At 40.4% G+C, this 25,396-nt stretch overlaps 1 protein-coding gene across 2 annotated transcripts in view; it reads left to right on the top strand.

Annotated features, from left to right (window-relative positions):
- Positions 1 to 17: 17 nt before the first annotated feature.
- The window catches only part of B3GALNT2 (beta-1,3-N-acetylgalactosaminyltransferase 2), a 29,727-nt gene continuing 4,348 nt past the window's right edge, over positions 18 to 25,396 (top strand). The window contains exons 1-8 of one of the 2 annotated variants that reach the window (XM_041485463.1): positions 18 to 215; positions 14,258 to 14,405; positions 15,685 to 15,785; positions 16,860 to 17,053; positions 18,050 to 18,145; positions 22,572 to 22,682; positions 23,456 to 23,534; positions 24,734 to 24,917. In XM_041485463.1, coding sequence (XP_041341397.1) covers positions 122 to 215; positions 14,258 to 14,405; positions 15,685 to 15,785; positions 16,860 to 17,053; positions 18,050 to 18,145; positions 22,572 to 22,682; positions 23,456 to 23,534; positions 24,734 to 24,917 — 1,007 coding nt within the window. In that variant the 5' untranslated portion in view covers positions 18 to 121. The remainder of the gene's footprint in view (positions 216 to 14,257; positions 14,406 to 15,684; positions 15,786 to 16,859; positions 17,054 to 18,049; positions 18,146 to 22,571; positions 22,683 to 23,455; positions 23,535 to 24,733; positions 24,918 to 25,396) is intronic. The other variant, XM_041485464.1, reaches the window with a different exon arrangement.

The following is a 25,396-nucleotide window of genomic DNA, read 5'->3' on the forward strand; positions in this document are numbered from 1 at the left end:
GGCAGCCGAGCCCGGCCCGGCCGAGCGGGGAGGAGCCGCGGGCGGCCAAGCCGGGCCGTCGCGCCGGCGCCGCTGGGAGAGGCCGGCGCGAAGGGAAAGGGGCCGGCGGCTGCGGCGGCCAATGCGAAACTGGCTGGTTCTGCTGTGCCCCTGTGTGGTCGGGGTCGCGCTGCACCTCTGGCTGCTGCTGAGCTGCCCCGGGAGCCACCCGGCAGGTAGGAGAGGGGCGGGCGGCGGCGGGTGCCTGGGGCATGCGGGCGGGCTGGGCTCCTCCACCCTCTCTCATCGGACGAGGAGAGGTCGGGGCTGGCGGGGCAGGGAACGGGGGCGGAGGCGAGGGGAGGGCCGGGGGGATGCTGTGGCCGGGGCAGCGGGAGCAGCGCCGGAGTGCCCGCGGGGTTCGTCTGGAGGGGAGGGAGCGTCTCGTACCGTGCAGCGGCGGGGAGCAGCGCAGGCTCCGCCGCCCGAAGCGGAGGCACCGATCGCGGTGGCGGTGCGGGGCTGCCGCGGGTGCGGAGCGGGGCAGCAGCTCCCGCTTCTGAGCGCCTGCTGCGCTACCGGTGCCCTCCCGCTCCCACCGAGGCACGTGGGGAAGAAATTCCCACCGATCCCGCTCGTGTCGCGTCATTCCCGGTCCTAGGAATAGCTCTTCGCACTGCGCTGTGTTTGCCTCGGCGGGCTTTAAAACCCCTGTGCTGCAAAAAGCTATTCATAGGACCGGGTGTCATCCAACACAAGTGAAATCCGAACCTTGAAGGCTTACCTTGTGCTCCTTATAAAATGAGGTGTAGTTTTCAGGCCGCAAATCTTCAAGCCTGAGGAAGCGGGCATCTATTGGAACAGAAACTTTTGTCAGCTGCCCACAGGTGCCGTTTGACGATGTTAGAAAATACTGTACATGAGCACGTAATGGTGGTTTTTTACTTGGGGTGTGCTTGGAGCTGTTTAGTGACCCAGTAGCCTGTTCAGTAATGGACCCACGCTGCAACTGGTGCCTGTTTGTCGTGCAGGGTGTGCACAGCTGTGAGGAAACAAGAGTCTGCTGATTGCCAGTGGCAATTAATAGTGCAAATATGCAAGAAGCAATTGCACTATTGCATAGCCCGAAGGCTGCAGAGTTGTATAGGTGTCTGTCTGTATTCCGGCTTTTGCATAATCACATCAGCAGCAGTCGCACTTGAATGATAAAAGAAAGGGAGGTATAATTATTGAACTTCTAGCATGATGTGTGTTTGAATTGCCTGGTTGGTTTTGTTCATCTTTCACGGTGCCGTTTCAGAGCTTCAGAGCATTAATTTGGAGTTAGAAGTGGCAGTATGGAATCTCGTGATGGCCTTTCCCAAGTAAATGTGTTTTCCACTAACAAACATTTCAAAAGAAAATCCAGAAGTTTCTCAGTTGGTGTTGGTGTGAATGAGTGATTGAGGTCACTTAAATAATCACTGTTAAAGGTATTGGCAAAAGTAGGAGTAACACAAATTTGTAAAATAGCAGCTTAAGAAACTTGTATATCGAGGTTCTCTCTGTTGCTTACTGCATGGACTAAATGTCCCAAGAAAACTCCAGCTAGAATTAATTTAGAATGATTTACACAGAGATCAAAGACTCAAATGGATAAGGGTTGACTGTGGTTGAGTTACAGCGTTCAGTGTGGATCCCCTTGCTTTTTAAACTCCTAACGAAGCTTAGGTGCAGCGAAGTCCAGTCTTGGTCTCCAACTTCATCAGAGGTTTGTATCTAAATGAATTAGCAGCACTTAATGACTAATTTAACAAAGTGATTTTCCTTTCCTAGAAGTGAGTACCGTGGGTGAGAAATTATAGGAAATCTAGGTATATGTTTCCTCCAGTGCCCAAAGTATCCATAAGCTGCTGTTATTCTTTTTTTTTTTTTTTATTTGGTAGTCTTTGGATTGAGAGTGCAGGGACTGCACAAAGTACACGCACTGTACCCCCGGTTTCTGTTAGATTTAGGGGCAAGATTTGGACCAAAGGGCCGCACATTGCCGACCACCGGGTGCCAGGCTTGGATATTCAAAATATTGAAACCCAAAGTATTTCCATTGTGAACTTCCACTGCAAAGCAAGTAGACAACATTCGCTTCTTGCCCAGAGCCATAAATTAACTTTTGTGGTTTGTCAAATAACACTTGCTCCATTCACTGCAGTGGTTTTAAAACTCTCTGCTGTCCAAGTTGTACACCTAGCTTCTCAGCATCCTGTTGCATTTATATTGAAATTTGTGCTCCTGTATCTTTAGGTAATTTCGTCAGTTGTTGAAGGCCAAAAGGAATGAGAATGTGTTTTGCTTTAGTGATGTGTCTGAGCTCATATTCAGAGGAATCTGAGGGTAACAAAGAATCAGCTTTCCTCAGTTTGCTGTCATCAGGGTCATCCCATATGTTCCCATCCCATTCTTCAGGGGATATCATTAATTTCCTAATTATACAATGTCAGGAGGATGGAAAGCCCACATAAACATAAATCTGATGTTTTCCTCTGACTTTTTTTTTTTATAATTTTCTTCCCTTAACTGATTTTGCAGCTGCTCCATTTTCAAAGACAGTATTAATTCAGTTGCCTTTAGGAGTTTTATTTCTTCCTTTAGGTATAGTACCCTTTTATTGTTCTTGCTATCTTGATAAGCAGCTTCTAACTAGGTTCCTAGCATTTTGCAAATAATTCCTTTTCCATCCTTTATCTGGCTCCAGCCACCTTTAGCTGTCATTTCACAGCTGTACAATCATGCCAGTTAACACAACCCCGTTCTTCTGAGAATTTGGAACTTGGACTTATTCTATGCTTTCTTAAGTAATCTGTGCTTCTATTTGACATCCAGTCAAAACATGCCAATTTGTCACAAATGAGTGGTTTAGGTTGCTTAAAGAATTGCTGTCAAAGGTAGTAGCAAAACCAGGTATCACCTGGATTTAACCTGAGCTCACAACTGAGCACCTTGCAGCCAACTCACTCATTTCCTGCTGTCCCCCACTGCTGCAGTGGGATGGGGAGGAGGATCAGGGGGAGAAAAAAAAAACCAAAAATACCCTCATGGATTGAGAAAGGAAGAGCTGAGTTAGAATTCATTTAGAATGATTTACACAGAGGCTAAAGATGCAAAAGGTTAAGGGAGACCCTCATGTTGAGTCAGAGTGAACCCCCTTTCTAAACTCTTTCTAAACTCCCATTAAACTAGCTGAGGTGCAGCTAGGTCCAGTCTTAGTCTCAGACTTGGTCGACAATCAGTGTCTAAAGGATTTAGCAGCACTTAATCATTGACTAACTTAACATCTACAAAGTGATAGGATTTACTATAATTGCTACAGTGACTTCATTATACATCCGAGACAACAACATTCATGCTATACTGGCAGGAGAGTATCTAAGTCAGTCCACACATGCATGCATACTGACACAAAGAGATATATTTATATATAGGGATATATGGGTATCAATGTGTGGAGGTATACCTGTTAAAAATTCCCCTGGAGTTCAGTGAAATGCCCGCTTGGCATTTCTCAGTGGGAAAAGGCTGAGCCTCAAGGAGTGGAAGGTTTCAGCCCAGGCCCTCTCATCAATTTTGGGTGCTGATCCTCAGAACTTTGCAAACTGTAGAGTCTGTGAGCTCCGAGAGGCATCCTACTCAGAGAGTCGCTGGTGACAGCCTGCTGTGGTCCAGGAGAGCCAAAGGGCTTCACTCAAGACCAGTTTTTAGGGTTCTTTAGATGTTTGGCTTTAGTCATCCATAAATTTCCACCCTGAGCACAGTCTTGGTTGGTAATTGCTGGAATTTTCAAAAATCCAGTAACTATGGAGTCTATTCCACTCAGGGTGCAGTTCAGGTAAGGAATGTTCCAGGCCTGTCAGGGGATGTCTGACTACTCCTGCTGTCATTCCTTCCTTGATCAGGCAACAGGAGTTCCTTCCCATGGTCAGTGTTGCCCTCACCTTAACCATGGTGGGGCTGGTTCCTGGTCCAGTCAAGGGACACTTCACTGCCCAGCTCATTACAGAAAGGCCTGATATGAATTTCTGAGGTAGAGCAGTGCTGAGGAGAGGGAGGAAGGCACCACTTGGAAGTTGGGGAAGGAGAGAAGTAGCTTTGCTCTTCATAATTTCCCTGTTTCAAGCAGCAAGGTTTTACAGTAATGAACACCAACTCCAATTTGGAGTTGGTGTTCATTATTGTAAAACCTTGCTGCACTGGATAATGTTAGGCTAACTAGGATTTTTAATAAGTGGGGTTTTTTTTAATACTGAAAGAGCAAGTGTATGGTTTCTGTGCAGGGTTTATTTAGTTGTAAACAAATACTATTGTAAAGCTACTATTGAGTAATGTACTCACGCTGAGGAGAGGACTAACGATGCCTCCTCTACAATGAGAACATATGTCATCCCTAGGAAAATGCTCAGTATTGTACATGTGTTGTCTTTTTGTAGGCCCAATCCTTGCATGGTATTTAAGGAAGAATCTGTCTCTTAGCTTTCAAAGTACCACAAAATGTACAAGATGTAGGCATGGCTGCCTTGGCAGAAGAAAGAAGGATGAGCCAAGGGACCTCAGATGTCTTTTGTGTTGTTTTTTTTTTTATTATTCAGAGTGTTTTAGGAACATCAGTGAATTTGTATACAAGAGGAAGAAATGTTTTAAAATTTATTAAAATGTATTAAATTTATTAAAAGGCTTCTTGAATCTGAAACTACTTAAGAGAATCTGGTAATGCCTGATAAAGCCAGTCTTGTTTCACTCGAGTAATTTTTTTTCCTTGTTTACTACTTCAGCTGCTCTTTACTACCGATCATCTGGAATCCCTGGTGTGAATGAAAAGTAAATCTTATCATGGGGCAATGTTTTGCAATAGCTGTGACATAAAAATGCATAATTTGTATATTCTCTGGTACTTCTGTACAGTTGTGTACAATAGTTGTGTGCTATCTCAACAGTTGCAGAATTAGCTACCAGTAGAGGTCCATGAAGAGTGAACAGCAGTTCTGTTTTTTGAGGAGGTTAATTACCCTCCCTAATAATCATCACCACACCTTCAAATGGAAATCTGTCAAAAAGTTGATAACCTGTTTTAGTCATTATTTACCTTGGCTTCATTGACTCACTCAAGATTGGAATAGACATTGCCAGCCATCAATTCTGCTTACTATTTCTATTAAGCAGCTCTTGGTTTCTGTCATAAAATGGCAGGTGGGCAGCCTACATTTATTCAGTGAGGGCTTGGGGTGGCTTTTTTTCTGTTCACTTGGATTCCTAGCAGTTTTAGGAAGAGGTTGTTCCAGAGGCTAGTTGTCCTGATTAAAAATATGTTCTCATTTCTAGCCTAAGCTGACTTGCAACTAGATTATGTCCTTTATTTCTTAAACCTTTCAGTCAAAAGAGTCTTTCTCCTTCTTCAAGTACGTCTTCAGCATGTTACCATGGAGGTTAAAGGTGTCTGTTTTAAACCTTTGCTTTCTTAAGTTGAGCGCTTCAGGTACTTATAGTGGAAAATAGAAAACAGTTCTAGAAATAGAAAACATTTCTAGAAAATAGTTTTGTTTTTTAATTATAGGTCAGATGGCTCTAAATGTAAACAGTGTTCCAGTCTCCACTCATTCCATCTACTTTTGTTCCTTTCTTGGAAGCACCTTCTGTAATAAAGTCTTGCTTTTAACCACCCCTTGTGAGAGGCCTGTAGTTTGCCTGCATTCTTGGCCCTCGGTTGTTTCTCTCCCTGTGCAGTATTCAGGCTTTCTCTGTGCTCATGATCACGTTTACCTTGGTGTCACAGAAGATAGAGTGCACTTCTTGTAGGCAGTACTCCGTAATTGGAAAAAAATAAATAGGATCAATCCTGAGACCAAAGGCCTTTGTTTTAGTGTCCTGACTTTGGTGGCTTCCTGCTTTTTTTTTTGTTCATCAGTTAATGAGACTGTAATTCACACTTCTGAACAAGATCTATGCAGGAACATGCTTTTAGGTTTATTTGAAATCCTTGTCTAACTGGTTACAAACAAGTGCTATCCAAAGAAAGTTTGTGAGTAGGAAGCTTAGTTAATTTTTTATAAAAGTCTTAGATAAATGCTAATTATAAAATGACCTCAGAAACTTGAGAAGGAACAGACAGACCTGCTTTTAGCACTCCAGGTGGATTCATTGCTAATTGTGTGTTTTAATTGATGGCACAAATCTTATTGAGTAGGAAGTTACTCACTGTTGGGCTTCAGCTACAGGGCCTAATCAGAAAGCCCCACACATTCTGTGTAATCTTCTGCTACTTGCTGATGCTGATGCCCTTTAAGTCGTTATTCCTGTTACATTTCTGGGGGGGGGGGGGGGGGGGGGGGGGCACAAATCTTATTGAGTAGGAAGTTACTCACTGTTGGGCTTCAGCTACAGGGCCTAATCAGAAAGCCCCACACATTCTGTGTAATCTTCTGCTACTTGCTGATGCTGATGCCCTTTAAGTCGTTATTCCTGTTACATTTCTGGGGGGGGGGGGGGGGGGGGGGGGAAAAAAATGGCCCCTTTTGGTTTTTGGGGGGGGGGTTTTAAAAGGCTTCTTGAATCTGAAACTACTTAAGAGAATCTGGTAATGCCTGATAAAGCCAGTCTTGTTTCACTCGAGTAATTTTTTTTCCTTGTTTACTACTTCAGCTGCTCTTTACTACCGATCATCTGGAATCCCTGGTGTGAATGAAAAGTAAATCTTATCATGGGGCAATGTTTTGCAATAGCTGTGACATAAAAATGCATAATTTGTATATTCTCTGGTACTTCTGTACAGTTGTGTACAATAGTTGTGTGCTATCTCAACAGTTGCAGAATTAGCTACCAGTAGAGGTCCATGAAGAGTGAACAGCAGTTCTGTTTTTTGAGGAGGTTAATTACCCTCCCTAATAATCATCACCACACCTTCAAATGGAAATCTGTCAAAAAGTTGATAACCTGTTTTAGTCATTATTTACCTTGGCTTCATTGACTCACTCAAGATTGGAATAGACATTGCCAGCCATCAATTCTGCTTACTATTTCTATTAAGCAGCTCTTGGTTTCTGTCATAAAATGGCAGGTGGGCAGCCTACATTTATTCAGTGAGGGCTTGGGGTGGCTTTTTTTCTGTTCACTTGGATTCCTAGCAGTTTTAGGAAGAGGTTGTTCCAGAGGCTAGTTGTCCTGATTAAAAATATGTTCTCATTTCTAGCCTAAGCTGACTTGCAACTAGATTATGTCCTTTATTTCTTAAACCTTTCAGTCAAAAGAGTCTTTCTCCTTCTTCAAGTACGTCTTCAGCATGTTACCATGGAGGTTAAAGGTGTCTGTTTTAAACCTTTGCTTTCTTAAGTTGAGCGCTTCAGGTACTTATAGTGGAAAATAGAAAACAGTTCTAGAAATAGAAAACATTTCTAGAAAATAGTTTTGTTTTTTAATTATAGGTCAGATGGCTCTAAATGTAAACAGTGTTCCAGTCTCCACTCATTCCATCTACTTTTGTTCCTTTCTTGGAAGCACCTTCTGTAATAAAGTCTTGCTTTTAACCACCCCTTGTGAGAGGCCTGTAGTTTGCCTGCATTCTTGGCCCTCGGTTGTTTCTCTCCCTGTGCAGTATTCAGGCTTTCTCTGTGCTCATGATCACGTTTACCTTGGTGTCACAGAAGATAGAGTGCACTTCTTGTAGGCAGTACTCCGTAATTGGAAAAAAATAAATAGGATCAATCCTGAGACCAAAGGCCTTTGTTTTAGTGTCCTGACTTTGGTGGCTTCCTGCTTTTTTTTTTGTTCATCAGTTAATGAGACTGTAATTCACACTTCTGAACAAGATCTATGCAGGAACATGCTTTTAGGTTTATTTGAAATCCTTGTCTAACTGGTTACAAACAAGTGCTATCCAAAGAAAGTTTGTGAGTAGGAAGCTTAGTTAATTTTTTATAAAAGTCTTAGATAAATGCTAATTATAAAATGACCTCAGAAACTTGAGAAGGAACAGACAGACCTGCTTTTAGCACTCCAGGTGGATTCATTGCTAATTGTGTGTTTTAATTGATGGCACAAATCTTATTGAGTAGGAAGTTACTCACTGTTGGGCTTCAGCTACAGGGCCTAATCAGAAAGCCCCACACATTCTGTGTAATCTTCTGCTACTTGCTGATGCTGATGCCCTTTAAGTCGTTATTCCTGTTACATTTCTGGGGGGGGGGGGGGGGGGGGGGTCTTTTTTTTTTTTTTTTTTTTTTTTGCGGTGGGGGGGGGGGGGGGGGGGGGTGGCAGCTAAAAATTGGCCCATTTGGATTTGTGAGAGTCAGTCTTCTACTAGTGAACAATTATGCAACAGATTAAAACCCAACATATTCCAAAGTCTGCTTGTATGCCATCTGTTGTCCTGTGGCACAGCATGTACTTCTTCAGGCACTGACCTAATGGAACCAAAATGTGGGAACAAGCTATGAGGTGAAGTTTTGCTAAAATATGGGACTTTCTTAAGAAAGGATGTTGTCTGAAATCTGGTAGTCCTGTCTGTCAGGGAGTAGCATGCTTGGTCACAAAGTTATTTCATCTTTTGTAGGTATGTAAAGACTTACAGACTGGTGGCCTTAGAAAGTGAAACTCAACAGGTCAGGTTTGGCATTGGCAGTAGATGTGCAGTCCTGCCTCAAATACCAGTTGTCCCCCACTCTTCATCTGTAAGATCTTAGTATGACATGGTTTTTCATGGATAGGCCACCCCCAACATAAAACAATCCCCTAACTTTTGATGGACACAAAATAAGCTGATGGTATTTTCCAAATTAATTGAGTTTTTTTAGGGTTTTCAGTTACTCTGCAGACAGATGTCTGAGACATTGGAAACTACTGATGAGTGGCACTGGAATTGTATTTTTGTGTTTTGGCACTGGAGCAGGGGACAAAGAGGAGCAGTTCTGCCAGAGTTGGCTGTATTAAGGTTTTCAACAGTTATCCTCTAAAATGCCCACTGAGTGGAACAGCCAGAAGAGAGCAAGTAGCCTTCCCTGGGAGCAGACTTTTGCTCCATGGCAGCAGGGATTGATGGCCAATTTTCATCAGATGAAGGTGCTATACTCTGCTTCCCCTGCCCTGCCACAACCCCACCCTTTCCCTCCACAAAATAAAAAAAGGAGGCATCAGTTTGTGTTGCAGGAAGATTTTTCTTTGTTTCTTTTAACTTTTCTACTGATGCTTTGGCCATTGTTCCCAGTTTTGTCTAGAAATGTGCAAGTATTTTATGATTAAGGTGTTTTAGGGTATCATCTCTCCACCACTGTTACTACTGCCACTTGGCAATTCAGAAGGACCCTGCTGTCCTATTTCTTCTAAGGAATGCTGTTGATGTAAAACAAACAGAAACCTCTGCCTGCCGAGGTTTTGTTCTTTGAATCTGTAAATCTTGTATAAAAGCATGCCTGCCTCATGGAGTACTGCAGAGACCAGGGGTGCACATCTTGGCGATTTCTGGCTCTGGGGTGAAGCAGGTACTGCAGGGAGGTCAGGTAGCTCTGCTTGCAGCAAAACATGTAATGAGATGAGCTGTAACAGATTACTTTAAGTGAAGTAGATTAAAAGGGGGAAAGAGCTGCTTTTGCTCTTTGGTTTGTTCTTTTTCTGTGCATGTCAGCATTCTGTGCATACAAATCTTTATATTGAGTTAATTCCTTCCGTCGTGTTTGTTTGGATCTTTCGCAAAGCGGCAGAGAAGAAAAAAGTATTAAACCTCAGGAATATAAATGCAAAATCACAGGAATAGGCAGAGATAAAAATGTATGGGGTTTTTTATTTTGGAGGAGAGTTGCTTATCTTATGAAGTGGATTAGTTGAGAATATTCTAAACAACTTCTGCTTCCCTATTTAGTTCCATTAATTGATTTATTCAGGAATTAAAAAAAAAGAAAAAAAGCTGCATTGGTAGCAGAAGATACAGGGCCCAGCCTTCTGTGGAGCTCACTTATTTTAGCCGTGTCCAGTGGAGGTGCTCTGGTGCCTGATATTGCAAGTAAGCCTACACTGCTGTTTCTCAGTGCAGGCACTAATGAGTCTTTTCTTTGTCCACTCCAGTTGCATGAAATGTGGAGACTTAATCACTTTGTGGACTGCATATTATGTCAAATTTTACTGAAAATGACTGGCAAATTTAATAGTTGATTGGGGACTCATCAATAGAAATATGTTTAGCAAGGCTGTGTTTGTTGACAAAATCAAGCTAAATGATCTCTCACTCTTTTCATCTCCTTATAATGAAGCAAATATAATTAACAGCCTGATTTGACATTTTATCGAGAATCAGTCTCATGGGATGAAGAGGTGCATGTTCATCTTTCAGTTTGGGATTTCGAAAAACTTCAAGAGCTGTTGGCTGCTGCTGAGGTTTAAAATCTGAGCAGGGTCAGCAGACTGCCTGTCACTGGTGAACTCTTTCCGTGACCAGCTCAGCAGGACACACACCTCTGCATCTTTAGTCGTGTCTTCTAATGGCACAGCTTTGTACTCTATGTAACTTTTTCCTGTATCTGTCCCAAACTTTGATCTGTTGCTAGTTCTCAGTCAAGCTTGACTGACAGACAGGCCGAGGTTGACCAGCACTTTCACCCATTTCGTGAAAACTGGCAACTGAGAATCCTGTGAAAGCTTCCTGAAGCCGATACTGAGGTGAAAATCTGTACCAATAAAAGTACAAGTATGGTCAGATGAGAGAGAATTGTGTGGAAGCCAGTCCTTAGAAATATCAGAGTCCAAGAAAGCTTCAGTAGGAGCTTACAATGAACAGTGTGACACAAAGTACTGGCAGACTGGAATTAGTAGACTTAGAGCTGAGAGCTGAGAGAAGTACCGCTGACAGCTGCTGTGGAGAATGAAATGAACCTCAGCAGCTGAGGGAGGGCTGCTTGCTTTCATGCTTTTGTAGGTTTTGCTGTGGATTAACAGGTAGGCTTTGTGTATTTGTGTATTTGTCTCACGTTCTACTGAAAAGTCTTGGGCTAAGTAATGCAACTGAGGTGCAGCTTTGAATAAGGAAGGGTTCAAAAGCAAGGTAGGCAGTGGTAGTGTGACCTTTGGATGGGAAAACTTCCATACCTTTGATCCACAACACTTTTAGGGTTTATAATGGAATGTGATGTGTAGCTTTTTTCTTCTTTTTTTCACCCCCTTCACAAACTACAAAATTTACCGTTTTTTCTTATCTTTGAAATCAGAAAATGTAGAGATGTAATTGTCCTGCATAAGCAGTTTCAGGTAAGAGTGAGGTATATGGTATGATACAATCTTACACTGAAAATTTTGGCCTAAAAGTGTACAAAAATAAAATGGAAGATAAATAGCTTTGGTCCTCAGTGGCAAAATTGTCACTTGTCTAAATTGTTACTGTTGACTTTGAGGTCAGCAATGTTTTCTCTTGAATTATGCTGCATCAGAGAATATTTATGCTCATATTGGAATTATCCTTATAAATTAATAATAGCCTTAGTATTTTTTCCCTGTACTTCTCACTTTATCTCCCTTTTTTTAAATAGTGCAAGTTCAGAGAAACATTTATGAGTCTATTTTTCTGAAATTTTAAGATTATTCCTACTTTTCCATAGGAAGTAGAAATCTTTACTAACAAGCAAAAAAATGTTTTTTCAAAGTAAGCTGGTTTTTTTTTTTTTATATTTGTTTTTTTTTTTTATTTTCAGTGGTTTTAGAAGTAAAATGGCATAACTCTTGGGACAGAAAAGACAGACAATCTTCCGAATATAGACCACTGCAATGCTGTTCTAAAAGCAATAGGATATTAATTCTGAAGCATCTGTTACATTAACATTGTTCCCATGTGGATGGTTCATAAGGAAAAGCTTCACTCATTTTAAAACATAAACTAATTAAAAGTATATTTGATTTGAGTAGCTTATTTTTAGTTTTTGGTTTTTTAAAATTCATTCAAGCTAATTTATGCTATTCTGAGTCGTCACCCCATAGACTTGTTCCCTTAGTTTTATTTTTCTTTAGTTTTGATTTAATGGATGGTTCTGCTTCTTATTAAAAGTGATGTCTTAAAAAAGAAATCTGTGTAAACAGTACCTCATCTGCAGTCTACAAGTCTAATAGTCATGTTAGACCTATGAACTTTTTGCTGGAAGGCTTGGAGTTAAGGCTGAAGAATAATCAAAGGATTGTTGAAGAACAAGGGAAAAAAGGGATGTGTAAGTAAGAATTATGTAACTACACAGGAATTTGCTATAGTGTTATACTTTATAAACATATGTCTGTCTCATGTATCTCTGCTGTCTTGGAGAGTTGGTGATTCTTGGCTATGTAATGACCTATGAGGACATACAGAGCCTCTGGATAAATGGTATTTACCAGCATAAAGGAAAACTGAATTGGTATTTCGATTGAACAGTGTGTTTGACTTCAAGTTTCTTCAGATGTTATGTAGGGCACTAGATTTGCTGCTCTGTAGCAAACACATCATATTCCTAAACCTCGCCATCAACTCAGTTATGATTGTTGTAAGAGGTGCAACAGGTAACTTCAGTGAAAAATGAAGAATGTAACTAATAGCTCATTGCTTGGGATTTTAAGTCGTTCTGAACCTAAGTTGATGGAAGCTTCTCTTAATAGGTTAATGTTCAATGTAAGTAATTGATAGTCTTGTAGGTGCTTTCATTTAAGTAATGGTGGAACATAACCTTCTTAAAGAAAATCAGTGTTTGCAGACTTAGAACTAAAATATTTAGAGGGAAATAGAATGGGAAAGATTTACCTGTGGAAATGTCACTCTCTAGCTTTTCTGCTTTTGCCTTGTTCTGAGAATCAGTTCCAGAGCAGTTTTATTTGGCTTTTGGAGTCAGGGCTATTTTTCAATAGCCCTAAAGAACAGCAACAGAAGTTCTGAAATCTTGATGTTGATTCAGCATGGAACATAGCAAGGCCAAGGCCTCTCCACTGCATGCTGGACACTGACAGTGGGATATAAGGCTAGATGGATGTCTGGTGGGATTTGGCACAGCAGTTTTTGTGGCAGATGCTGTGAGGTCCTAGGTTATTGAGTAGTGTAAAAGAACCCATCTATTCAACTTCAAAGTGGAGAAAGGGGATGCTGGTACAGAAGGTAGAGTCTGGGTAATAATTCAACTCCTTCTTGTGGGAGTTCACAATATAGACTTGGCACTATTTTTAGTCTCTTAATTAGATTCTAAAAAATCTTGTCTATGTTATAGGCAGTAGTTTAAAGTGCACTCACATTTACATTTGTTTTCTTTATCTGCAGCCCAATGAAAAACATAGTGAGATGAGCGGGAAGCAATCCTTTGCTATTAATCCTAATAGCCATAGCAATCCTTTGATATTAATCCTTTACAATCCTAAAATGAAATACAAATCTGTCTTAACTGTAGGATGTGTGATAGATTTAATGAAGCAAATTCACTTTAGCTACTTGCCTGTTTACAGGCTCAAAATCAGAGCTTCTCAGGTTTCTATCTGGTCATAATCCTGCTTGAAATCAAGTTCAGGTTTCATGATCTCTAAGTTAAAACAGCACAAGCTAAATCCTGGATTACAAGTATTGGCAGTGGCATCCAGTTTTGAATAAAGCCAGAGCATTCCCTTGTGCAGGGATGTAACACCCTGTGTGAAGGCAGAGTGGTGTTCCACTTGAAAAGGTTAGAAACAATAGTCCTTGAGATCCCACACTGAAATTGTGAGGCAGAAAGGTGGTCCCAGCATCTTTAGAAAACACAGAGAAAATGGGCATGTGAGTGAAGGTTTTGGCATATTGAAAATCTTTCTCTGATTCTGAACCAAGAATGGAAAAGTAATTCTGCTGCTTGTTTTTAGTGTTTTGGTTCTCTTGTTTTTGAGCTGTCCTTTAATCACAGAATTTCAGAGTGGTTTGGGTTGAAGGGACCTTAAAGATCATCTAATTTCAACTTCCCTGTCATGGGCAGGGATGACTCCCACCAGACGAGGTTGCTCAAAGCCCCATCCTACCTGACCTTGAACACTTCCCAGGATTGAATCAGCCACAACTTCTCTGGGCAGCCTTTGCCAGTGTTTTATCACCCCTTGAGTAAGGAATTTCTTTTCAACATCTAATCTCAGTCTCCCCCATTTTAGTTTAAAACCCTTTTCCCTTGTCCTATCACTATCTGCATTGCTCTCCCTCCTTTTTGTTAGCCCACTTTAAGTACTGGAAGGCTGGAATTAATTATTGCTTGCAACTCAGGCTTGTGGTAATATGAGCATAAAGTAAATATTTGTCACTTTCTGCTTCTAGGTCCACTGTCCTTCTTTCCACAATGGAAACTGAAGCATTATGATGTTATTGTAGGTGTTCTGTCAGCTCGACACAATCATGAACTACGCAGTGTTATAAGGAGCACGTGGTTCAAGCACCTGAAACAACATCCTGCCCTGAACCAACGGTAACCTTTACTGTTCTTTAGTTTGGGCCTGGGGGCTAGGGGGGGTCACTGTAATGCTGAAATACCTTGATTTTATAATTTTTGTTTTAAAGTGTTTCCTAGTTTATTTGTTTGTTTGTTTTTTAGCATCTTGTATTCTGATAAATTTTTTTAAAGTCTGCTTAACAGTGTATAAGAATACTTCTTGCCTTGGGCTGTAACTACTTTTTTATACACTGCTGTTTGCTTTTGCAATTACTTGCCACTGTTTATTAGTGATGTATAAGCCTTTCTCTTTTCTGTGTTGCGATGTATGGTGTACAACTTGAATCCTTGGTAATCCAGGATTTTTGAAAGCAAGCAGGATTGCATTTGGTTAGAGAACCACGAAAGCTCTTGCAAACAGCCTCAACTGTAAAGTTCAGGTTTGTTTCCCACTGAACCAGGTGCACCAAACTGCTGCAGTGTGTGGCCCTTCCTGGCTGCTTGCATAGACCTGACAGTGTACAGACAGGTCTGTTTTTGCTGAGAAGCTCTGCTGCAGTTTGTCCCCGGAAACACTGCCATCCACACACCTTGATACCTGCCTTGCACTGAGAGCATTTTGCTGTTCCCAGATTAGTGTCAGCATGGAGCCTGGGCTGCAGCATAGCCACCTCAGTCATCTAAAACTGTGACCTTTCATAGCTTCTATGGAGTTCTGGGAGGACATTTAGCTGCTGGGTAAAAAGATAGGCAAAGGTGGATCCTTGCTCTTTGTACTTACTTGATGTCTTCCTACTATGGAATAACCATGATTGGAGCTGGGCTGGGGGGAACCTCTTGTTTTGCTACAGCCCAAAGTTGAAATATTTCATTGTAACAGGTAATCTGGAATCCTCATTCCTCCTTTGATGCTATGTGTCTTTTTTCTTACTATTTTTTTCACTGACTTTTGAATGCGTAGTATTTAAACAATCTTGAATTAAGTAACAAACCCAGGCTAGGAGGGGCATGTCTCTGGGATCCTTCAGTGTTTTCTTAGGTCTTTTTTCTGTTTAGTGTGCTGGCTGTCTTGTCTCTCATTTCTAGCTGGCAATCTTCTTGCAACCTCATAATGTAAAATGTTAATGTGGATTTGGAATTGAGCTCCTGTGAGGGGATTCATGTGGTTGCTCTGCATACCAACTGTCATTGCTGATTTTTAAGAGGTTCAAAATCTTAACCCTGTGAAAGACAGGTCATGGTGATAAAATTAAGTTTATTGAAGATGGGGGGAGGAGGGGAGAGAACTAGTGTTAATAAAAGCAAATTATTTCAGTGTCCTTGTGAAGTTTATAATAGGTGCGCATGGTTGTGCTGTACCAGTGAAGGACAGAGAAGACCCCTACTCCTGCAGACTTCTGAACATCAGTAACCCAGGTATAGAAGTTAACTTTTAAAAATTCTGTGGTTTGAACTAGAGCTAGACATCTTATCTGAGAGTAGTTTGGGGAGTTTCATTGAGACAGCTACTCTTGAAAACAAATACCTCCTAGAACTTGTTGCATAACCTTCCTGTAAGTACCGTGTGCAGGCCAGAAAGGGAGAGATTTTTGGGCATGTGAAGGAGCGTCCATTGACTTCTAATGGATTTGCATTTTTCTTGTGTCTCTCCCATATACAATACATTTTTACTTGATGTAAGTGTTAAATGAAGTTGGAGAGAGACAGAATGACCTGGCATAGTGTCAAATGTGAAGAAAGTAGCAAGGTGACAGTCTTGAGTGTCAGATGGACTTCTCTGGTGACAAAGTGAATTCTCTAAGCAAGTTTGGCTGATTGGTTTTTCAGATTCTGCTTTAGAGAGAAAACACTTAAGAAATGTAAAATGGAGGAAAAAAATTAAGTGCCATACAGAAATTCCTAACTAAAATTTTAACTTTTTCCTGTCTCCTTTTGGATTTTATTTAATTCTTGCTCTTTAATACAGTTTAACTAAGGACTGCTAGGTACTTAAGCCATGATTCAACACAAAATGTAACTTCGGTTACTTTCTATTTGTCTGACAACATCTACTGTTCCCAAGTGTAAATGGTACCTCAGGGCTTAGGTAGGCGATAATGCCAAAAAGCAGACAGCTGAATTAAGTGGAGGTGTGTGCCATTTTGATACATGAATAATTATTTTATTATGCTAATATACTGGTATTCCTGCAGTGAAATAGCATTTTTGTCTTCCTGCTGTGGATTTATTGTGTTTCTAATCTTTGCCCTGTGGATATGTAGGCATTGAGTTGCAATTGCTATTAGCCTGCAGATTGCTGTATTGCTGAAATTTTTCTTGCTGCATTCTGCAGCCCTTGTATTTTCTTTTACTCCAGTGTTTGATTATCCTTGTGCACTTGTGAGCCATACTAATTAACCAGAATGCTTTGCGTGTAGGCAGTGTTCTTTGTGTATATCCAGGAACTATGAACTTTTCTCCCCTTACCTCTGGCCTTTCCTTTTCTTTCAGTTTTGAATCAGGAAATTGAAGCATTCAGTCTCCCTGAGGACATACCTTCTGTGCTGTCTGAAGACAGAATCGTCAGTGTGAACTTCCGTGTGCTTTACCCCATTGTCATTACCAGCCTTGGGGTATTTTATGAGGCTGATGGAGTGGGATTCCAGAGGAACATCACTGTAAAGCTGTACCAGGCAGAACATGAGGTAGAATATTATAGTTATTTTTTGAAAGCATGATATCTCTTTTTTGTGCATTAAGTTCTTAAAGAAAGTGACATGCTGTGTTGGTGAGTTAGAAGAGGAATACTTAACTGACAAGTTTATGAATTATATTTTTCTTTTATTGCATTTTAAATTCACATATATGTATACAGAAGCACATCCTGGATGAGGAAAAGATGAAATTTCCAAAGTGCTATGTATTACTCTAGATGCTGTTATGAAAAAGCACTTACATCTAATTCCAGTGCACAATTTTTTGTTTTTTGGGCTCTAAATTATTGATAGTTATTAAGGAATAAAAATTGAGCTATGTAATATATTTAAAATGCTTGCAGAAACATGTATTTGGTGTCTTCAAGCAGAGATGCAGGACAGCTGTAATTTTTCCTGTCTGTCTTTTATCAAGACATTTTAAGATTTCTAGAAACTGTTATTATTTACTGGTAATAATCAACTTCATTGATCATTTCCCCCAGTCCCAAACTGTTATGGGCTTGACAGAATAGCTTTGTGATTTGGAGGGAAAAAATTTTTTGAGCAAGATTGTTGCATTTGATAGATTACATTTATCTCAACCAATAACTTGATAGGCCAATTTCAAAACTTCTGCCTGTGCTACAGTAGAAAGAATTGTAAGTATGACTTCTGTGATGAACTTCCAAGGATTTTGGTTTATAATAGCCATTATAAAAATAAAGTTATACTGTAATCAAGTTCATGTTTCCTAAACTGTAGAATTCCTAAATGTTCAATGTCTGATAATTTTATCTGCATTAGTTTTTTAGTTCCAGTGAAGGAGAAAAGTTGGTTACATGAGAGAGTTTGGAAACTGTTTTTGAAGATTGGAATTTGGCAATGAATAATCTTTATGTAATTTGTTATTATCTAAGAGCCATTTTGTGGCCTGTGTAATGCAGTAGTACTTTTAATGTGTGTTGTGTTTTTTTTTTAATTTTGGTTTTTTCCTCTTGTTCACAGGAAGCCATCTTCAGTGCTCGCTTTAGTCCGCCAAGCTGTGGAGTGCAGGTGAACAGATTGTGGTACAAGCCAGTAGAGCAGTTTATTTTGCCAGAGGTATGTGCAGTATCAGAACTGCCAGCAGTTTTTTTAAGTCATCTGGACAGACTGACTGATAAAACTGGCCTTTGGCTGAGGCAGAAAAGGGCAAGTGAAAACCTCTAGAATGTTAGTTCACAGAATCCCAGAATGGGTAACTAGTTGCAGGGATATGCTGAAATCCAGTATTTGTTGTATAGCATCCTGTTATCACAGGTAGTTATAAAGCATAAGACTGGAAAATACAAATTGATAAAAAATTACTTTGTCAAATACTAGCAACTTCAGAAAACTAATCTATTTCTGATTGAAAACTGTACCTGCCTTGATTCTTTGGGAGAGTTTACCAGAACATGTGGTGCTTCTTTTTCCCTTCTGCTTTATCAGACATTAGCACACAAGACAGGGAGGGGAGGATGGCACAGGTTTCTAGAGAACAGCTGGAAAAGAGGTTTCTGCATCTGATGTCTTGGACATAACATCAAGATATTGTGTGTTATGTTTGCAGTGACAGTGTTATTTGTTTTTGGTATAGGGATATGGATCCTACTTGTGGGTGCATAGGAAGGAAGGGGATTAAACACAAAAGGAACAGAATATCGTAGGAATGTACCCTGATTATTTTACAGTGAAGGTTGAATATGAGTAAAGGTTGGCTCAGAAGGAGAATTTTAGTTAGCAGACCCTCTCAGGTACAAGGAATTGTTCTCAGTGGACCAGTGATCTCTCGCTAGATATCTCGGCTACCGTTTTGGACAGTTTCCCTTAATTTAAATATTTTCTTGGACTCTTGCTGCTGTTTCTGTAAGTTGTCTTTAGGCCTGGGTTGTTTTATTACTAAAGAAATTGTGTTATGAAAGAATGAAGCAAGAGAAGACTGAAGAGGGAAGAGAGGACAATTTGGGCCAGTTTATTCCCTGATTTATTCCCCTGGCTCTATACTAATGAATGCATTTGGAAATCTATTAATTTTAAGGGGAATCTGCAGCTGTCTGATTGATTTATCATCTTAGGCAGTGTTTACTGGATACTGTGCAAGTTGTTATGCTGGCAGGAAACCTTTCAGGTGAGCAGACCACTTGCACTATTTTGTGCATATGCTTTGGCGATCTAATTTCATACTAAAACGATTAAGGGTCTATTTTACGTTTTTAAAAAGAATATTGGTTACCCAGTAATTTGGTAGTCTATCATGTGAGTCTTTTCCCTGTAAGACTTTGTTATGAGATGCTAAAATTCCAGGCAGTTGTAATTTAGCTATAAATGGTTGCAGTTTTCCTGAGAGGCAGATGGGAAGTACTTCCTTGAGAGAGAGAATATTAGTATTCATATATTTCTTTGTGTGGGCTTCCTTAATCTGACGTGTGTCATGCGCTGAACGCTTACAGGGTAACACGATGTTTCTAACGTAGATTAATGGGGCTTAGGCACAGCATGCAGTCTCCTGTGATGCTCAGGATGCTGAGGCATACACAATGATTCAGAAGAGGTGGCAATGCCCACGTGTTCCTGTCTACTTGTTTGAGAGCACTAAATTTAGTGAACTGTTTAATTGTCATAGGATGCTGTCTGAGACAGTGTCTATTCTCTGTCTTTCCACCTTGAAGAAGTAATGGATTGTACAGACTGCTGAAGAGCTTCATTCATCTTGCAGCTGAAGTGCCGCTCTTTCTGCTCGTCTTGGGGAAAGGAAAGGAAATGCAGCATTAGAATAAGCATCTGGCAGGCCAGATTGTGAGAGACAGAATCGATCATTCAGCTTTGGAACCACTGAAAGCACAGAACAGCAGAAGCACCCGCAGATAACTAAAACAAACAGGGCTCTTACAGACAAGTCTTAGCAGTGCACTTATTTTGTCAGAAAGCCGTGGGCCACTTGCATGAAGATGGGACTCTGTACTGCACATACTCTGTGTTACTAATGGGGAGTAGTTGGAGGAACAAAAAGCACAGCACTGTTTAACATTGGAAAGGAGTTTGGCAGGGCTGCATTATGTCAGTTCACTTCTTCGGTATTCACTGTAAATGCCACTGCGCTCTGGCAGCAACAAGGCTGGAATTTAAATGGGGAAAAACAGATGATGTAGTCTCAGGTGTGCCACTAATGTTTTTGCTTTAAGCATTTTCAGGCCTCAGCTTTCATTAACTGGTTTAGAGTAAGAATAGCTGAGGCTAAAGTCATTAGAAAATTTGCTTATGAATCTCTCAACCTAGAAAGTAATGATAGTTTGCAGCCTCAGGACACCTTACACTGAGGTTCACTGGTAGTAACTGATTAAGACTCCTGGTACATTTGAAGTCAGTATCAGTAATAGTCAGTGGTGAGAATTGTAATGTTTCTGCTTGCTGAGGCATGAAGGGACTCTTGCTCCTAAAAGACTCTTCTGTTCACTAAAGAACTTTCCAGAGGTTGTGTCTATAAAGAGGACACTGAAGTGTGATTAGAGCCCAATCCCTACAGCAAAAAACGTTGGAATGGGAGATGACAGTCACTGCAAAAAGAGTAATTGAGCCACTAGAAAACTTAATATTGGTCCATTTATTTTGATAATTGAGAAATAATTAAACAACAGAAAGCTGAGTATGAGCCAGCAGTGCCCTGCAGCCAGGAGGCCTAGCCTTGTCCTGATGTGCATTCAGGCACAGCATCCTCAGCCGAGCAAGGAAGGGGATTGTCCTGCTCTGCTCTGCACCTGGGCAGCCTCACCTCAAGTGCTGGGGGCAGTTTTGGGTGCCACAATATAAGAAAGACATTGAACTGTTAGGGAGTGCCCAAAGGAGGGCAATGAAGATGATGAAGGGCCTTGAGGGGAAGGAATTTGAGGAGCAGCTGAGGTCACTTGGCCTGTTCAGCCTGGAGAAGACTGAGGGGAGATCTCACTGTAGTTACAGCTTCCTCAGGAGGGGAAGAGGAGGGGCAGGCACTGATCTCTTCTCTGTGGTGACCAGCGACAGGACATGAGGGAATGGCCTGAAGCTGCATCAGGGAGGTTTTAGGCTGGATATTAGAAAAAGGTTCTTCACCCAGAGGGTGTTTGGGCACTGGAACAGGCTGACCAGGAAAGTGGTCACAGCACCAAGCCAAGAGTTCAAGAAGAGTTTGGTCAATGCTTGCAGGCAGAGGGTGTGATTTGGGAATGGTCCTGCAGGGTCACGAGGTGGATAGAATGATCCTTATGGGTCCCTTCCAATTCAGCTTATTCTGTGAAGCAAGGGAAAGGTATTGAGCATGGAAGTCAGGCTTGAATAAACACTGGCTAGCTCCATTATTAGCTTATAAAGCTGGCATTTAAATAATAGATGAGAGATTTCTGAAATACACACAGAGCTGTCATTAAACACTGAGACTGCTGCAGATGTTAAGATGTGCTTCTAGAGGAAAGCAATAAAGTAAGCTGAACTAGAATCTAGACTTAAAGGTGTTTCAGTAACTGGAGGATTTTTGGAGAAGGTTTCTAGTGTTCAAGGAAGATAAAATGGGAAAGAGATGAGAGGTTGTGATATAAGTAAACAGACTTCCTACAGCAACAGAGATGCATGTACAAACAAGTTGTTTTTCTCTTCCAACACCCACACTAACAACCAGTGTGTTTCCTATGAAAGAGACAAAATGGAATGTGCTCATCTAGGTGGCGGGAGTATAACAACCCTACCTTTTCTAAAGGAGAAATTGCTTTAAAAATTAAAAAAAATAAAATTCTGCCAATACTCTTATTTGTACAACTTCCCACCTACTCCTTTGCATGTTCTCAAAGGTCTTCAGTTTAAAGTTGAGATGAAGTCCTTTCAAATGCAAGAATTTACACACACACACACACACACACACACACACACATGTGTAAAACATGGAGTGGCATAGCCTAATTTCACTGTTAAAACCAGAAAATTTTGAAGTTATTCACTTGTCTTTTTCTTCCTTACCAGCCAAGATGTGAGGTAAGACTTCTGTCAGTCCTACAGTAGCTTGTGACACCTTTACTCCAATAAAGGTGGCTGTATTTTTCTTTTGAGTTTTGCTGCTGTCAGGATCCAGTCTCTGATCTCTGTTTGGCAGATAAGAATAAAAGCTGAGCTTGTTCCCAAATCTGTTTTAACCTATTCTCTTTGTAATGCAGGATTTTATATTTGATTTTTAAAAATTCACTTCAGGTCACATTTAGATGTTATTTTGATGATTTTAGAAAGCTTTCTGTTAAAAGTTTAATATAGCGATTCATGATTAGTCTTAAAAGAATGATTACGTGTTGCTGAGTTTCATGGATGTGTTTTATTTATGTGTCATTTATTTTTATTGAAGTGTAAGTAAAACATTTATGTTATGCCCTCAAGCTAAATCTTGTGTGAAGTTTACTATTTTAAAATACTTTTAATGAGCCCAAACTGTTTGACTTCCATTTTTTAAAGTCTTGTATACCTGCATAACTGTATTTTGCTTTCTTACCAGAGTTTTGAAGGTACCATTGTGTGGGAGAGCCAGGATCTTCAGGGCCTGGTTTCAAGAAACCTTCATAAAGTGATGGTGAATGATGGAGGAGGTGTTTTCAGAGTCATTACAGTGAGTCCCCTCACCTTCCTTTCCACCATGTTTCTATTTTCTCTATAATTGTCGAGAATTTAGCATTTTACTTTACTGTGTTTCTTTGTGTAAATCATTAATTCAGTTGGGCTTCTCCTTTTGTCTCAGAAGAGAAGTTTTGCTTTGCCTTCTTGCAGAAAAATTATGCTCGTAAGTGGCATTTTATTTTGAGGGGAGTAAAGCTCTCATTGTTTTTGTGAGAATGTGAAGCAGTGTCAGTATATCAGAGATGGCAAAATGTGGGTCAAAAATCCTGTGCTAAATTCCCAACTGTGATGGGATAAAGTCTGGGTATTTGCTTTTTGGCAGTGTGTCTCTTTTCGTCTCAGATTGTTGCTTGCCTAAACATCCTGTGTAGTCGTAATTTAGCCAGAATAATTTTCCATTTTGCTGTCAACTTCAAAACTAGTTTCCTGAAAGTTTCAGTGATACTGATAATTTTGGATGAAACTTTAAAAAATGCCACAAAACTTTAGTTAAAAATCTTAGTCTTAGTCTTCCATGGCACATTGTGTGATTCTTGGGGTGATCCTGTGCAGGACCAGGAGCTGGACATTAATAATTGTTGTGGGTCCCTTCCAACTCAGGATGTTCTGTGATTCTGTGGTTATGCAAGTGCCTGAACCAGCAGAGCTTTAAATTAATTTAATTCTTAGTTGCCAGAAAACTTCACACTTTAAAATCAGAGGTAAAACACATCAATAATGAGAGATGAATTAATTTATTAATTTCAATTAATCTGTTCCTAACAGGCAGGGGAAGGGTCACTGCCACATGAACTCACAGAAGGTGTGGAGGGAATAGCAGGTGGTTTTATCTACACTATTCAGGGTAAGTCCACAAAACGTAGCATGACATTTGATGTTATGCTAAAGCAGGTAATTTAAATTACACTTCTGAGTATAATTTGTACTGTCTCCATGAACTTAGTCACCCTAGGTTTTCTTTTAGTAGAAACACTTTCTTCCTGGCTGTTACGCTTAAAGTCAATGTCCTGATGTGGTTCCTTTGCTTGCCTTTTGTCAGCCACTCCAGTTTATTTGCATCCCTTTGACTTTTTTCTAGACTCTCTCCTTGTTCTTTGCTACCCAAAATCAAGTTAAAAAATGTCATGCAATGAAATCTTTCCCTGATATTTTTTACACTTTTCCCCAGTTCTGGTGCAGTTAGAGGTACTGTATCACAATGTTTAATATGGACAAACAATTTCCATTCCTCTTGTTGCTCTTCTACACCTGTCTCAGCAGAATTTTGAGAGATTTTGTAGGAGCCCTTTCCAGTTTCTAAGATTTTGGCCACATAGCACTGGAGTCAATGTGTTCTTTTTGGTCCATTGTAGCCAACAAAAGCATTGACTTTGAGAGTGTTATTGCTGTTTTTCTGTAGCTGGGCCTGGCAGATACAATTGGGCAGTGCTGTTGTCTTGTCATCTCTGTAGGAGCCTGAATTGAGGTGTGTGCTACAGCCCTTCCACCTTGTTTGTCAAACTTTTCTTCAGTACCACAAACTACCTCCTTAACTGCAATACATTTTTAGCTTTTACCTGCAGTTATGTGATGTGGTTCAGCAGGGACCATCTGTGCTACATCAAAACCTATTTGATTATATTTAGCATAGCATTGTTTGGTTTTTTTGTGTGTTTATTTTTTTATGCTAGATACATATACTTAGGAGGAACTGACAGTGGCCTTTTTATTCTACAGTAAGAGAAATAGTGAAGTCCCAGACTGTTCTTTATATTAAGGAACCTTAGAAAGTTGAATTCTTTTATTACTGAAGAGGAAGAGAATGCTTTTTTACTTTAAACTTTTAGTGTCAGGCCTTATACAAAAATACATTTCTTCATTGTTCTGGAACTTCAACCATTTTGTAGAATTTTTTTAAATTAATTGCAGGATTTTCATAACCCAAATTATTTGAATGCTTCTTCAGATTCATTTTGTCAATGAGTGCCCTGTATGATGCAAGAGAAATATGAAATAATATGTAGATATGCATCTTTGTTTAATAATGGGTGCTGTTTCTTTCAGAAGGTGATGCTCTTTTAAAAAGCCTCCATACTCGCCCAGAAAGGTTTGCAAGTCACGTAAGAAACCTTGAGAAAGAAGATGCTTTATTGAAGGAAGAAAGCAGTATGTATGATGACATTGTTTTTGTAGATGTGATTGACACTTACAGAAACGTTCCCTCCAAGCTGCTGAACTTCTACCGCTGGTAAGTTGAAAATGAAGTATTTTCTTATTTTCTCTTAGGAATGGTGCTGTTTGTAGTCCAAGATGATCTAGCGGATTATGTTACTTGATAGGTTCCATGAAATACATGCCTTATGTGATTTACTTCATTAAGTTGTATTTCTCTCTAAAAATTTCGGGTGCATGTAGTGAGTAAAATGGCAGTGCCTATAGTTTTTTGAGTGCTGATCCTTGGTGCCTCAAATCAGCACAAGCTGGCAAGACAGGCTTCTGCTCTAAGAGTCCAGGTGTAAAAATGTTCATTTCTCCTTGTAATTTCTTTCCATTTGTATCTAACTGAAAACTAGCAGTTTTAGTATTTTAAAGGATGGCTTTTGGCCAGCTTGTGTACTTACTCAGTGTCTCAGTTTGTGGCTGTTGCTCCAGTCCCACAGTCATCTTGATGGGCCTTTGCTGGACTCTCTGCCCTGTATGGCTGTGTCCCTCTTGTACTGAGGAGTC

Source organism: Pyrgilauda ruficollis, unplaced genomic scaffold (genome assembly GCF_017590135.1).
Source record: "Pyrgilauda ruficollis isolate IOZ18807 unplaced genomic scaffold, ASM1759013v1 scaffold70, whole genome shotgun sequence".
Lineage (NCBI taxonomy): Eukaryota > Metazoa > Chordata > Aves > Passeriformes > Passeridae > Pyrgilauda > Pyrgilauda ruficollis.